Source organism: Biomphalaria glabrata, chromosome 12, assembly GCF_947242115.1.
Source record: "Biomphalaria glabrata chromosome 12, xgBioGlab47.1, whole genome shotgun sequence".
NCBI classification, from domain to species: Eukaryota; Metazoa; Mollusca; class Gastropoda; family Planorbidae; genus Biomphalaria; species Biomphalaria glabrata.
The window spans coordinates 21,388,307-21,403,536 of NC_074722.1; the positions used below are offsets into that span (position 1 = coordinate 21,388,307).

At 39.5% G+C, this 15,230-nt stretch overlaps 1 protein-coding gene across 11 annotated transcripts in view; it reads left to right on the forward strand.

The window, feature by feature from the left end:
• Positions 1–15,230, forward strand: part of LOC106067740 (phospholipase ABHD3-like) — a 101,860-nt gene that overhangs the window by 60,864 nt on the left and 25,766 nt on the right. For all 11 annotated transcript variants that reach the window (XM_056005408.1, XM_056005406.1, XM_056005407.1 and 8 more), the window contains one exon: positions 2,045–2,151. In XM_056005408.1, coding sequence (XP_055861383.1) covers positions 2,045–2,151 — 107 coding nt within the window. The remainder of the gene's footprint in view (positions 1–2,044; positions 2,152–15,230) is intronic.

The following is a 15,230-nucleotide window of genomic DNA, read 5'->3' on the forward strand; positions in this document are numbered from 1 at the left end:
AGATTTTTTATTATTTTTGTTTAGTGCCCCCATCTGGATAAAAGCTGCTTTTTTTTGTGTACATTTTGTCTGTTGGTTGGTCTGTCCGTCACGTTTGATAAAAAAACACACTAAAAGCTATTGATATATACATATATTAAACATAAATGAATAACAGCACCAGGGACCAAGTTTTTAAGAGAGAAAGTAGTGAATTAAAATGCTACGAAAATAAGGGCATGCGCTGACCGAGGCTCGAACCTGTGACTCCGGATTCGACACCACCGCCTAGCGATAATGCACCAAGCGAAACTAACCTCTAGACCATCGGAATGTCCAAAAAAACATTCTTCTGATCCAGAGTCATTTTGCCCGTATGCAAATTACCACCCCAGTGGTCAAAGGTCACAAGCCCCAGCTATCCCCTCCCCCACCCTCGCAGCATCCGTTCACCAACAACTTCGATAGAGCCGACACAGACAGCCGTTAGGCATGTATTAGACAAATGATGGCTCTATCTAATTGTATATCTCTCACAAAGACAAGTGGACAACATAAACACATTACATATAGAAGCTTCAGTGGGTACGAGCTCGTAACACTAGCGCTATTCACGTGCAAAGTTCATGCCAGTACTGTCCCTTGCCTGTATTACTGGCCTGTGTCGCATATGTCAGCTGATCACACACAGTTTACCCTTTTGTGTCGCGAATAGGGTTATAACAATATATATATATATATATATATATATCCGGAACAATCTATTATAGAATAGATACTTAAACTACTTAAAGCTATTGCGATGTTTCGGAAGAAAAATTAATGGTTAATCAGATTTTCAATAGCTTTTAGTCTTTTTGACAGACAGACAAAACGCACAAAAATATGCGGATTTCATCTTCGTTTTTTTTGTCATTTGATGTCATAGGGAATGAATTTTTCAAATGAAATGCTATAAGAACTCGGGTGCACAAATGTTTATGAATCATCGTCAGCTCTCTTGTGTTAATAAAGACATTTTTAGTCTAACTAAGTTTGACGTAACGGATTTTTTTCCCCCTTTGACATTATATGGAATGAATTCTTTAAATGAAATGCTATAAGAACTCGGTGCAACATGATTAACAATGTCTATGAACCATGGTCAACGTTCTCATATTGATAAAGACCTTTTTTAGTCTAACTAGGCCTTGTGACATAGTGGATTTTTTTATTTTGACGTTATAAGTAAGGACTAAGGAATGAATTTTTTAAATGAAATGTTATAAAAGCTCGATGCATCAATATTTAATAAACCTTGATGACTTTCTTTTATTAAAAAAAGACATACTAGCTAAATTTAGATCTATTCTAGATTTTTTACACTAGATCTAGTTTTATATATTAAATCATTGTTGATTCTAGATCTAGAATTTCTAGGTCTAGTTTAGTATTATTTAGACTAGATCAAGAGTCAAGATCCACAATTTCAATTTCTAGATCTAAATCTAGACTTAAATTGTAGATTTTGATTTCCAAATGTCTTAGAGTCTAGATCTATATTGCAATGTTATAAAATATTAAAACAGATTGTACAGATTGATGACTGCTTTCCAGTTTCCCTATTAGGATTCAGTGAACATCATCACAAATAAAAGAAACCGTCAGGAAATTTTGTGCTCATAGAGATTTGTGGTCGCTACTTACAAACATTGAGCGGGAGGGACATAAATCTTAGCAACCTTATTCAAGCCATTAATTTTTTAAACTTTTATTTTAAACGAAACTTATAATTTCAATAAATACTCATTCAACAAAATGTTTTTATCTTGTTTTTTTTTTTTGCATTTGTAATTCATATACTATGCATTTATGTAGCTTTTTCAATTAGGGGTCTATGGGCAAGTTTTGATTATAATAATTGGTTCCTTGGTCAAATATGTTTGAGAACCACTGCTTTATAATATAAATTAGCACTTGTTGCTTGTATTATCTTGTAGACATTTAAAAAAAAATTAAATCAAATGAGGAGTAAATTCAGTTCTAGAATTTCAATACCTGTAAACTAAAATTCTTTATTGTACAGGCAGCAGTAAAGAGAATTATATTCTACACATGGTATATGATGCCAGAAATCTGGGCTACAGAAGTGTTGTTTTTAACAACAGAGGTACTGGAGATACTCAGTTGAAGGTTAGTGGTAAAGAGGTATTACAGTGGATCTAAAGCGCCATGGGTCACAGATCATTATACTGTGTAATGACACAATAGAAAGACACATAGAAGTTTGGGTTTAATTGTGTTTTTTCCGTAGTGACGTGACAGATGATTAAAAAAATAAGAACAGAGATAGAGAACCAACGGACGAAGAACGACCGACTTGTGAGATAGATTAGAAACAACGAAGACTGTGCCCTTTTTATTCATTAAACTGTTTTGAAGTTATCAGCAGGAGTTATTTAATCTATCTATTAATTATTCTGTTGAATGAGTCTAGTTCGAACTCGCTTCCAACATCTACATTTATTAACACATCAACCATCAACAACTGGTATATATATGTTTAAATTAAGTCAAAAACATTATAAATGTTTCTATGATGTTTATTTTTCAAGTTGTTTTCTTGAGCTCTGTTTATATTTTCTGTAGTGTTTTTGTGAATGTTTTTTTTTTTATTAGGGGTGCACAAGAAAGTACTTTTTGATATTTGGCTGGAGCAGTATATTACTGAACAGTAAAATATGATATTCGGCCAGAGCCGGGTACCTACATGTCTTGTAAATAGCTTGTGCTGATGAACATTTTACAAAACTGTTAAATAACATGCCTCTATTTGTATTGATTTTTTTTTCGTTTTATATACCTTATTGTTTTAAATTCTGTTACTGAGTAATGAATTAAACCTTAACAGTATTTATAAACAGATATGGGCCTATCACAAACTAATCTGTGTAACATGAGTGGTGTATGTATGAGGCCACCAACTGTAAAGGGGTGTGTGGGATTGTCAATGTAAAATATGTAAATATATATTAAACTAGTTTGTGTAAATGTAAATATCTCAAAAGTAAAGTCCAATCTGGCTTGTATAGACAGTATAGTGGGTAGATGTATGTATTTGTCACAACGTGTGTTGTGGTGCCGGGGATTTCACTTGAAATAAAATAGTTGAATAAATGACGATCTAGGATTCACAATAAAAGATTCTTTGTTAAAACACAACTCTGGAACTTTATTTAAATATAAAACGTAAGTACAGCTTATGTACAAGTTACAGATCAACAAGCACAAATAACATTACAAAGGCTTTAAATCAGAGCTCTTAGAAAACGCGACTGTCTACTAGGAAATTCTTTCATCGACTGGCGTTCTTTCTACTCTCGTCAATTCTCTGGCGCTAAAATGTCTTTATTTATTTTCAAATCAACCAATAGATTTGCAACATCGTAATTACGTCTCGGGTAAAACCTGAGGCGCTGTCAAGGATCTAGATTTGTGGGGTAATTCCTGAGGCTCAGTCAAGGGTTTATATTTCTATTTACACATAAGCTTTTAAATGTGAAATATACAAATAAATCTATAATGGCATCTGTGACATATTACCCCCCCCCCCCCCCCCTCCATTTAGCATTTGTATGGTAATAGAAATGCTCATATGTATTAAAATATTTAAATATACATAAGATACCATACATGAAATTATAGAAAAATGGTTGAGGTAACATATGACAATGCTCTGAAAAATAAAGTCAACTTGAAGATAACATAAAAAAAAAATGTAAATGCAGTGTTAGGTATATGAGAACAAAATTATTGATGACTTAGAACACCTGTTTCACTATTCAAGTGGTTATGAAAATGAGACAATATCAAAAGTTGTACAAAGCATAATACTTGAATAAATTAAATCTTGAATTGAATGAGTTACTTCTCTTCATGGTGCTTCATGATAAAATTAAAATATGACAATACAAAACTGATATACTACACCTGTGGAAGAAAAATATATATACACAATTATGTAAAGAATTAAATACATCTGGAAAGTGTGTCAGCGAAAACATTCTTACGTCCAGGAATTGTCTTGACCTCAAATTGGTAGTCTGTGAGTTGTAGACTCCAACGAGTTAAACGACTGTTCGCTAACTTCTTTGAGTTCAGAAATGCTAGTGGTGCATGATCAGTTAGGAGTGTGAAATGAGCACCTAGTAGATATCTGGAGAACTTGGCTATGGCCCATACAATGGCTAGACATTCACGTTCGATGGTTGAGTATCTGGTTTCAGCTGGTGACAACTTCATGCTGATGAAAAATACTGGGTGCAAAGTCTCTTGGCATTTCTGTGAAGTGTCTTGGTATTTCTGCATTAGGCATGCACCTATAGCTGAAGATGAAGCATCTGTGGCGAGGTAAAATTGCTTCTCTGGATTTGGAAGTTTGAGAATAGTGTCTCGAGAATTCAGCTTTAATGTTCTCAATAGTGGTATGTAACTTTGTAGACCATGGAATCTTCGTTGGCTGTCCTTTCTTAGTGAGTTCAATCAATGGAGCTATGAGTGCTGTGTAACCTGGTATGAAATGTCTGTAGAATTTACACAGACCCAAAATACTTCTCACTTGCTTTTTACTGGTGGGGACTTTGATGTCTAGTATGCGTTGAATAATGTTCTCTTGTGGTCTCTCATCCCGAGACATGACGTTAAACTGCGCTCCTCTTTCCTTAGCACTTTTGGAGCTCAAAAGTGCCCTACTTCTTTTCTATCATTGTGTCTGCCTCCTCTTTTCCTAAGTCTGCCTTCATTGATCATCACACTGTCTCCTTAACTTTAAATTCTCACTACGTCCTAGACCAGTCCGTTTGCCGTGGACTGCGACGGGTAAGGGGGGATAAAGAGATCCTGGTGTTTGAGTGGTGGCTATCTGAGGATAAACCACAACAACACAATACTTTGGCTCCAAGTTCCCCTAGACCTGAGACCCAGATGGCCCGCTCTGGGTCAACCGGCTGGTCATGCCGAGCTACCAGCATAGGTCGTCGACCTATGCTGGAGGGCGGTGGCTGGAGGGTCAATCAGGGAACTGCTGTATCGGACACATGTCCGATGTAGCACCTGACTGAGTATAGCACCTGTGTAGCCCTTGCGGGCTCATTCTGGACATCCGAATGGCCCGCCCCCTTGTTGGACTCGATGGCGGGTGGGGAGCACAGGTGCCGAATTAACCAAAATATATATGGACAAAAAAACACACACAAAACTACTTGCCCCAGACCTATGTCTGGGCAAGAAACGTCGAATTGACGATAAAAAAGAGGAGGTCCCAAAAAGCTGTGCCACCTGGCCATCATTTCTGGTGGTTAGATGCACAGAGGAGGGAAAAAGCCTGACAAAGTTGATCCCTTTTATTATCTATAAGGGACTCAAGTCAGTAGTGGGAGAGCCCAAGAGTGTGTCTAAGCTACACAAAACAATGGAACTCCTTGTAGAAGTAGACAGCAAGACACACTCTGATGGGCTTTTAAGATGCAGAAGACTCTGTGATCTCCAAGTGGAAGTCATGCCACACAAGAGTCTGAACACCAGCAGAGGTGTAATCAGCTCTAGGGACCTACTGGAATGTTCCGAGAAGGAAATAGTGGAGGGCATTGAAGGAGTCACCCATGCCCGGCGCATTACCAGGCGCAGGGAGGGTGAGGAGGTCAAAACCGCCACTATTATCCTCACATTCGGAACTAGGACACCGCCAGAGTATGTGAAGGCAGGATACCTACGAGTTCCAGTGAGGCCCTACATACCTAACCCCATGAGGTGCTTCAAGTGCCAGGGTTATGGACACGGCGCGGCAGTCTGCAAGAGGAACACTGTGTGTGCCAGATGTGCTGGAGAGGGTCATGAGGACAAGGGCTGCACAGCCCAGTTCAAATGCCCAAACTGTCAAGCTGGCCACTCAGCCTACTCCAAGGACTGCCCTGTGTGGAAACAGGAGGTTGCCGTGCAGGAGTACAAGGCAAGAAACGGATGTACCTTTAGCCAGGCGAAATCGGCTGTACTGGCCCTACCCAAGGGCCAATTCGGCTTGACAAAGACCTACGCCCAGGCTGTTGCTAAGAAAGGAAGATCCATAGCCACACAGACGGACACATTGACCCCACCACCCCCTCCTCCTCCCCCAACTCAGAAGAAAACACCGCCAAAGAACACACCTCTGAAGAAACAAGAAAGCCCTGTTGTCATGCTAAAGAACAGGTTCTCTGTGCTCGCTGATGAGAGCATGGAGACTGAGCAGCATGTCAAAACCAATACTCCGGGAGAACCCGGAGACATCATGTCTGACACAGGTTCTCCTCAGAGAACCCAGCCAGACACCCCAACCTCTACCGAGTTAGAGGTTGACCAACTCCCTAAGGGGAGAAATCAAAGCGGAGAGGATGCCCGAGGTGAGAGAGGAGGAAATAACCTCCGCTCTAACCAGAGGGATCTCCCCTCTCGAGAGAGAAAGACTTCCCCCAAAAGGGGGTTGTCCTCCTCTCCATCCAAACCCAAGAATAAAAATACCAAGGTCACTGGAATAAAGGGAAACCCCTCCGGGGGCCTCCCAAGGCCAAATAGCTCCAAGTAGGTCATCTAGAATAAGCCATGGATTCCAGAATTGTACAGTGGAATTGTAGAGGCCTCAAGGCCAATTACGAGGAAATGCAGCTACTGATGGACTCCTGTAGCTGTCTGCTTACAGGAAACATTTCTGAAAGATTGCATCAGCTTCCGAAGCTACCGTGCTTACACCAAGAATGTTGAGGATGCAGAGAGAGCATCAGGCGGAGTCTGTATCCTTGTGAAGGATAGCATCCCCCATGAGAGGGTAGAACTACAGACCACACTACAGGCCGTAGCAGCTAGGATAACCCTTCACAAGGTTATCACTTGCTGCAGCCTGTATCTACCACCAGGCGCTCCATTAAACCGAACAGACATGGAGGACCTATTGAAACAACTCCCCCGGCCTTATTTAATCCTTGGGGATTTCAATGCCCATAACACCATGTGGGGATCCAACAATACCGACACAAGAGGTCGTATGCTGGAGGATATCTTCCTCCAACATGATTTATGCATACTTAATGATGCATCACCGACCTACTTGCACCCAGGAACTGGATCATTCACATGCATTGACCTCACCGTATGCGTCCCCGGACTTCTGGACGATTTTAAATGGTCAGTTAGCAATGATCTACGGGGAAGTGATCACTTCCCAATCATCATTACTAACAATCTCCCTTCATTGGGATGACCTCAGCGGTGGAAACTGAATAAGGCCGATTGGGAACAATTCCAAAAAAGATGCTCTGAGGATATCACAGAAAATATCCTCCATGAACAGAACCCAGCTGATACCTTTGCTAGCAAGCTACTAAGTATAGCCAGGAAAGTTGTACCCCTAACCTCTGCAAATCCAAAATGGCCTAGCAAACCATGGTTTGATACAGCTTGCAAAAGTGCTATTGGTGATAGGAAAAAACGACTGGCTGCATTTATAAAGAATCCTTCCCAGGAAAACCTAAAGCTATTCAGGATAGCTAGAGCAAAGGCTAGACAAACCATACGGTCAGCCAAAAGGAATTCCTGGAGAAGTTTTGTCGGCAGTCTGGATGCCAAAACTTCTGCTAGAGCGGTTTGGAAGGCAGTAAGGCGAATCAAAGGGAAAGAATCAAATGCAATAGGGCATTTGAAAAACCAAGGACGAACTGTCACGTCCCCCAGAGAAATAGCTGACTGCCTTGCATCCTCAATAGCAGAAAAATCATCCACTGCACACTACACGCCAGAGTTCCAAAAAGTCAAAACCAGGGAGGAAAGACACCCCATTGATTTCAGGTCAGAGAACAATGAAGACTACAACAAACCGTTCTCGCTTGAGGAACTGAGGGAATCGCTGGACAAGTCACATGACACAGCGCCTGGAGAAGACGAAATCCATTACCAGTTCCTCAAGCACCTTCCCGAACCCTCATTGGCAGTCCTGCTAGGGGTCTATAACTGTGTGTGGCAAACAGGCGCTTTCCCAAACAGCTGGAGGAAAGCCACAGTTATACCGATACTTAAACCGGGAAGAGACGGCTCTGACCCAGCTAACTATCGACCAATAGCACTAACAAGCTGCATCTGCAAAACCATGGAAAGAATGATTAACAGTAGGCTGGTCTGGTACCTGGAAAGGAATAAAGTGATCTCAAACTACCAGTGCGGATTCCGGCAGGGGCGGACAACAACTGACCACCTGGTAAGGCTGGAAGCTTATATTAGAAATGCATTACTCAGAAGAGAACATCTAGTAGCTGTATTCTTCGATATAGAAAAGGCCTATGACACAACCTGGAAACATGGCATTCTACGTGACCTGGCGCTTATGGGGCTTAAGGGACACCTCCCCCGTTTTGTGGAGGAATTTCTGAAAGATCGAAAATTTCAGGTTCGAGTGGGCAACTCCGCTTCTGACACTCATGACCAGGAAATGGGTGTACCCCAGGGCAGCATTTTGTCAGTCACCCTGTTCAACATTAAAATAAATAGCATCATAAATGCGCTGTCCCCTGGCATAGAGTGCTCTTTGTATGTTGATGACTTTGTCATTCTTACTTATGGGAAAAACATGAACACCTTAGAAAGGAAATTACAGTTATGTTTAAACAAAATTCAGGGTTGGGCAAACTATAATGGTTTCAAATTCTCAGACTCCAAAACAGTTAGTATGCATTTTTGTAATCTAAGGGGACTCCACCCAGACCCTGAACTATTTATACACAAAAAGAAGATCCCTGTCGTGAAAACTACAAAATTTTTAGGCCTCACCTTAGATTCCAAATTTAATTTTCTCCCCCACATTAAGGAACTTAAGAAGAAATGCCAAAAGTCATTAAACATACTAAGAGTACTCAGCCATACGGACTGGGGAGCTGACAGAGATACCTTGCTGCTGCTCTATCGGAGTCTAATTCGATCCAAGCTAGACTACGGATCCATAATATATGGAGCAGCAAGGAAGTCGTACCTAAAAATACTGGAACCAATACAAAATGCTGCCCTGCGTCTCTGTCTCGGCGCGTTTCGTACATCACCTATCCCAAGTCTCCATGTGGAGGCTGGAGAACTCCCCATGGATATAAGAATGAAAAAGCTTGCAATGCAGTATATAGTCAAGCTAAAATCGAACCCCACGAACCCTGCTTTTGACTCCATATTTAACCCCACAGAGGTAGAATTATACAATCGAAGGCCTAACGTCATACAGCCGTTGGGCCTTCGAATGAGAGAACCCATTCAAAATTTAACCCCACCCATTGACCAAATCTCTAAAATAGAAACCCCTCAGAATCCTCCTTGGCTAATGAATAAACCCAAATTAAATTTATCCCTCCTTAATTTCAAAAAAGAAAATACAGACCCAAGCATACTACAAGTCCACTTTAGGGAACTGCAGGAGAGCTACGGAGATTGTGGCACCATCTACACAGACGGATCCAAAATGGAGGGAAAGGTCGCGTGTGCCTGCTCCTTTCGGAACAAAACAATCTCCCGTAGACTCCCCGATGGCTGCTCCATCTTTACGGTCGAATTGCACACAATATTGCTTGCACTTATGGCCGTAAAAGCATCAGAAAGGAGTAAATTTATAATCTGCTCCGACTCCAAATCTGCATTGCAAGCTTTGGGGCGGATGAAGACTGACATCCCATTGGTACATAAGAGCCTGAAGCTGTTGGACCAAATAACAGGGATGTCACCTTCATCTGGGTCCCCTCCCATGTTGGCATTGAGGGAAACGAAGCCGCAGACAGAGAAGCAAAGAGAGCCCTAAATCATGCGGTGTCAGGAACCCAAATTCCCTACTCGGACCTGAGACAAAGTATTGCCTCTGCCACCTATCGAGAGTGGCAGAACCGATGGGAGGCTGAGACTCACAGTAAACTCAGGCAGATTGTGGCGGATGTCAGGTGGCGGCCCACATCTAAGGGTCTGACAAGGCGTGGTAGCACGACCATGTCCAAACTTAGGATTGGCCACACCTACATCATGCACTCTTTTGTACTGAAGAGAGAGGAGCCCCCACTTTGTGAGTACTGTGACTCTCGCCTCACCGTGGAACATATCCTCGTTGATTGCCCCAGATACCAGGATGTCAGGGCGAAATATTTTAGAGCCACTAATTTAAAAGCACTATTTGATAATGTCGACCCTGGTAAGGTACTGGGCTTTATCCGGGAAGTGGGGCTATCTACGAAGATCTGATTTATGAATTTGTGAACATGCACTATTTACATTAGATTTTTACCAAATATTTAAATTTTTACTACCTTTACTATTTTAACTGTGAATAGACCTTGATTTTAATGATATGACTGTATAGAATCTGGCCGTTGTTGTTTAGAGAGAGAGTAGTCCTTAAGGGACTGCAGGCACGACATGGCCTAAATTGTGCCGATGTGCCTCAAATCACAAATCACTCTTGTGGTCTCAGCGAATTGTAGCTGACTCTATAACCCAGGAAGGATATTTCTGACATGGCTAGTTCTACCTTGCTAGGCTTTATGGTAAAACCATGTTGTTTCAGTATGCTGAAAACTTCTTGTAGTCCTTTGATATGTTCGTTCCATGTCTTATGGAATCTGCAAATGTCATCTAAATATGACACTGTGTCAGAGCGATTGCCTAGTATGCTGTTGTCACAGATTACATTATAGAATTGTTTGTACATTTCACTTTTGAAAGTAATATAAGCCCTCGACATGAGTCTCGGGATTTAATCCTCAAATTTAGACACTTGACATTCACGTCAGGATTTACCCAAGGGACGTAATTAGTATGTTTGAAATCTATTGGTTGATTTGAATTTAAACAAAGACATTTTTGAAAAGAGTTAGCGCCAGAGAATTGGCGGTAGTAAGAAAGTAAAAGTCAGTCGATAAAATAATGTTCTTGTAGCTAGTCACGTTTCTAGGAGCTCTGTTTGAAAAGCCTTTGTAATATGTTCCATATTCATTGATTTGTAATTTGTACATAAACTGTACTTACGTTGTATTTAATAAAGTTCCAGAGTTTTGTCTTATCAAAGAATCATCAATTGTGATTCTAGATCGTCATTTTTGTTAACTATTGAATTCAAGTAAAATCCCCGGCATAACAACACATCGTAACATCGTGCATGTTGTTACATCTGGCACAAGTGTTGTTACATTTGGCACTCTCCGACAAATAAAAGTTCATGGACAACTTTTAACGAAATTTATTCAAGATCTAGGACCAATTTCTAAACTCATTCAAAGGAACTTCATTCTTATTTAACGGAGGACAGAATTTCTGTGTTTAACAGGTCAGTTGGTTATCGATAATTCTTTTATAAAGATTTTCGTTAGAGTTACGTCTAACTCATGAAATCTATTATTATATGTAATTGGCAAAAGGAATAAGACCAATATACATAATAACTGGCAATATAAAAGACCAGTAAAGCAAATAACTGGCAATATAAAAGACCAGTAAATCAAATAACTGGCATTATAAAGAAGACCAGTAAATAATCATTTGTGCAGCACAAAGTAAACAGACCAGATTTAACCAACTGTTAAACCAGTAAAAAAGTACATCGGCTCAATAGATCTATATATTCAATCATACGACTCCAGTAACTACAAGTCTACTGTCAAGAATTTATTAGCAAATTGAGGCTTCAAGAACTTTGTCATTATATTATTATTATATCTGAGATAAAGCCAAAATCCAGATATTGTAAATTTTGCTCCAATACAAGAAACTAACAACAAAAAATTAAATATGGCTTCCAGTTCTAGAACACAACGATTCTTCGAATTAATAGAATTTGCCAAAGAAAAGCAAATTTCAAAGCCAGACTAGTGGGCAGAGAAACAAGAAGAGAAAGAATATCAAGAGCAAGAAGCTGAAAAACAAAGGCAAGAAGCTGAAAAACAAAGGCAAGATTCTGAAAAACGCATGCATATAGAAAAAAAAAATTGCAAGACGCCGAGAAACAAAGGCAACATGAAAAAGAAAAAATGGAATTCGAAAAACAAAATAAAGAAAATAAAGAAAGCATTCCAATTCAAGGTCAATCAAATATGTTTGACAAATACAGATTAATGAACAAAATATCGGCTTTCAACGAAAACATTGACAATATGGACTCGTATCTCATAAGATTTGAAGAAATAGCTACAACATCCGGTCTACCTGAAGCACATTGGTCAAGCTCACTCCTTACCCTCTTGACTGGCAAAGCTGTCAACATTTGCTCACAACTGTCCATCAATGAACGCAGCACTTACTCTGATATCAAGGAAGCTCTACTGCGCCAATACGGAGCAACCTCAGCCAACTATAGAAAGAAATTCTATAATGAAAGGCCACAGCAAAATGATGATCCTCAAATTTTTGTAGCTAATATGTCAATGTGGTTTGATAGATGGGTATCCATGGCAAAGATAGAAGAAATTTACCAAGCTCTTCGTCAACATATTATTATTGACAACATTACCCATGCTCATTCAGAAGATATTCAATCCTACATTATAGAGAGAAATCCTACTGATAGCCAGACATTAACCAAGATCATCAGACAGTATAAAGCAGCATATCCAAACAAGTCAGTCAAACCATCTGTTGAAGAAAATTTTGTCTGTTTTGCTCAAGACAAAAATGCAAGATATAAGTCAGATGACAAAATCAAATGCAACAAATGTCATAAACTAGGGCATTTCACGTCTCAATGCCGCAGCAGAACCACAGAATGTTCATATTGTCATAAAAAGGGTCACCAAACTCATGAATGTTGGAAAAAACAGGCAGTCTCAAAAAATCAAAATTTTGATAGACCCACATCACCAACTCAAAGATACAGCAATAGAGAGCAATACAATCTCAACAAAGCACCTGGAAACAATAAACCAGATAACAAACCTCGCTACAGAAGTCATTCACAGGACTCCAGACCACAATATATGCCAAACAGAAGCTCATATAACAGAAGCTATTACAATGAGCACTCAACTATGACAGTCATTGCAAAGTCCAATGGTCTCAAATTTTATCCAGGCTTTGTAGGAGACAAGAAGGTGGAAGTTCTTCGTGACACCGGAAGCACGTCCACATTAGTACATGAACGCTTCGTACACGCAAACCGTTTCACAGGCAACCACGTCCAAGTCACTGCATTCAACGGAACTGTCAGCAAGTTACCTGAAGCCATCATTTATGTTACTACACCATTCTTCAGTGGTCAAACAAAAGCATTAGTAACACCCAATCTACCAGTGGACCTAATCATTGGAAACATAGAAGGAGTTAAAGAATGCACTCCTCAAGAACTTGCTGAATGTACAAATGCCATACAGCAAGGTCAAAAATGTTTGGCAGTAATGACAAGATCCATGTCCAGACAACAAGAACATATGGCACCTAAACAAGTTAGCCAAAATAATCACATGGCTACCTCAGTTACTCAAGCTATGCAGAATGCAACAGAACCAGTTACTAGTCCAGTAGCCAGCAACAATCAAGAACATTCAACATGGACACCCCCAGTTACATCAAGCCCATCCCTACCGGTCATAAGTCCACCTCCAATTCCCGAATGTCCATTGTTGAACTTTGAAGAACAAGACGACATGCCCAGAGTCTCTAGCAATGATACAAGAACTCTAACTGGTCAAACTGAAGTCAATCAAGACAAGTCTCATGAACCAGAAGCAGATACTTATATTCAATCAACTTTGGCTATACCAGACAAAAGAAAAACTATGCAACTTGACTCTAACACTCATACAAGTATTCCTCATTTGAAAGAATGTGAGTCAACTCAAGAAGCCATTACAACCATGAACATTGGAAGTCAAAGAATATTACAGGAACACATGAAATCAAGACATTTTGCTCAAGGAGATCAAGTCAAATTACTGTTACCAGATTTCAGTAACAAACTGTTTTACAAATGGCAAGGTCCATTTACCATCACCAGAAAGATTTCCAACCTGCTTTATGAAATCAATGTCAACAAGTTTACCAGAGTATTTCATGTTCATATGTTTGAACATTACCATGAAACAGATAATGAAGACATCAAAGCAGAAGTTGAACATTTTACAAGCTTAGCAACTATTCCTGAGGAAGAAGAAACATCATCAACACCCATTCCTGAGATAGATGTTTCATTAACAGCATCAAATCAAATTGACATTCCAAAGGTCATCACTTTGGATAATATATCATCAAATCAATTTGACATTCCCAAGGTCATCACTCTGGATGACATAGCACTACAGCAAGTGAAGGACACTAAAGTGTTTACAGACCATGCAGATTTCTTTACCAGTGTTTCCGAGACATTTCCAGTACTGCAATTTGAAAACAACTCAGAGAGCAACAACATTGACAACACCAAGTTTCATCCTCCTTCTACTCAAGGGGCAACTTTTCTTCAGAAAGGAACAAATGAACTTCTTCAACATTGCTGTATTGACCGATTGAACTCAGACATGTTCAGTCATTGCTCTATTGAACATTCTAATGCAAAGCATTCTGTTACCATTGTTCTACAGCGTCAAAGTTCATCAACCAGAAAATTGAGTTTTGGTTTCGGACAGTTCTTATTTTCACCAAACTCAAACGCGGTTCAATCAGACATTATCTGTGAGTTCAATATGACATGGAGACAACAGCTTCATAAACTGAAAGACATTTTCTTCAAGTTTAGAAAACGCGTACACACATCCATGACGGCAATTCAGAAGGGTTCCGAACTTTATATTTCTACTCTACATATGTACTATAGCATATTTAGTGCCACTTGATCCATTATCATTCATACTCGTCAAGGAAGAACAGTATTCAGTTGTACTTAATCAATTAATTTGTCTACTCATTTTTTCCACAGGAGTTCTATATCAGATGTTCTATTTATTTCAGCACCAAGCAACCCACTGAGGAAGGTCACTCATTCAAGATACTTTGTTTATTATGTTTCAGCATCTTTGCATATGACATGCATCAGACATTTTAAATTTTAAATCATGAGCATTTTATTTCAGGTATTTTAATTCAGGTCGAATATTATTGCATATATCCTATTATAATAGTACAGATACATGACAGACAATTGGAATTTTTCATTGCTTCACACATGTTGAGATTTATATCACATTGAGTATTATTATTCAGAAGATTGTCATGTACTATCACAATTATTTTTTCTATGTCAATTGTTC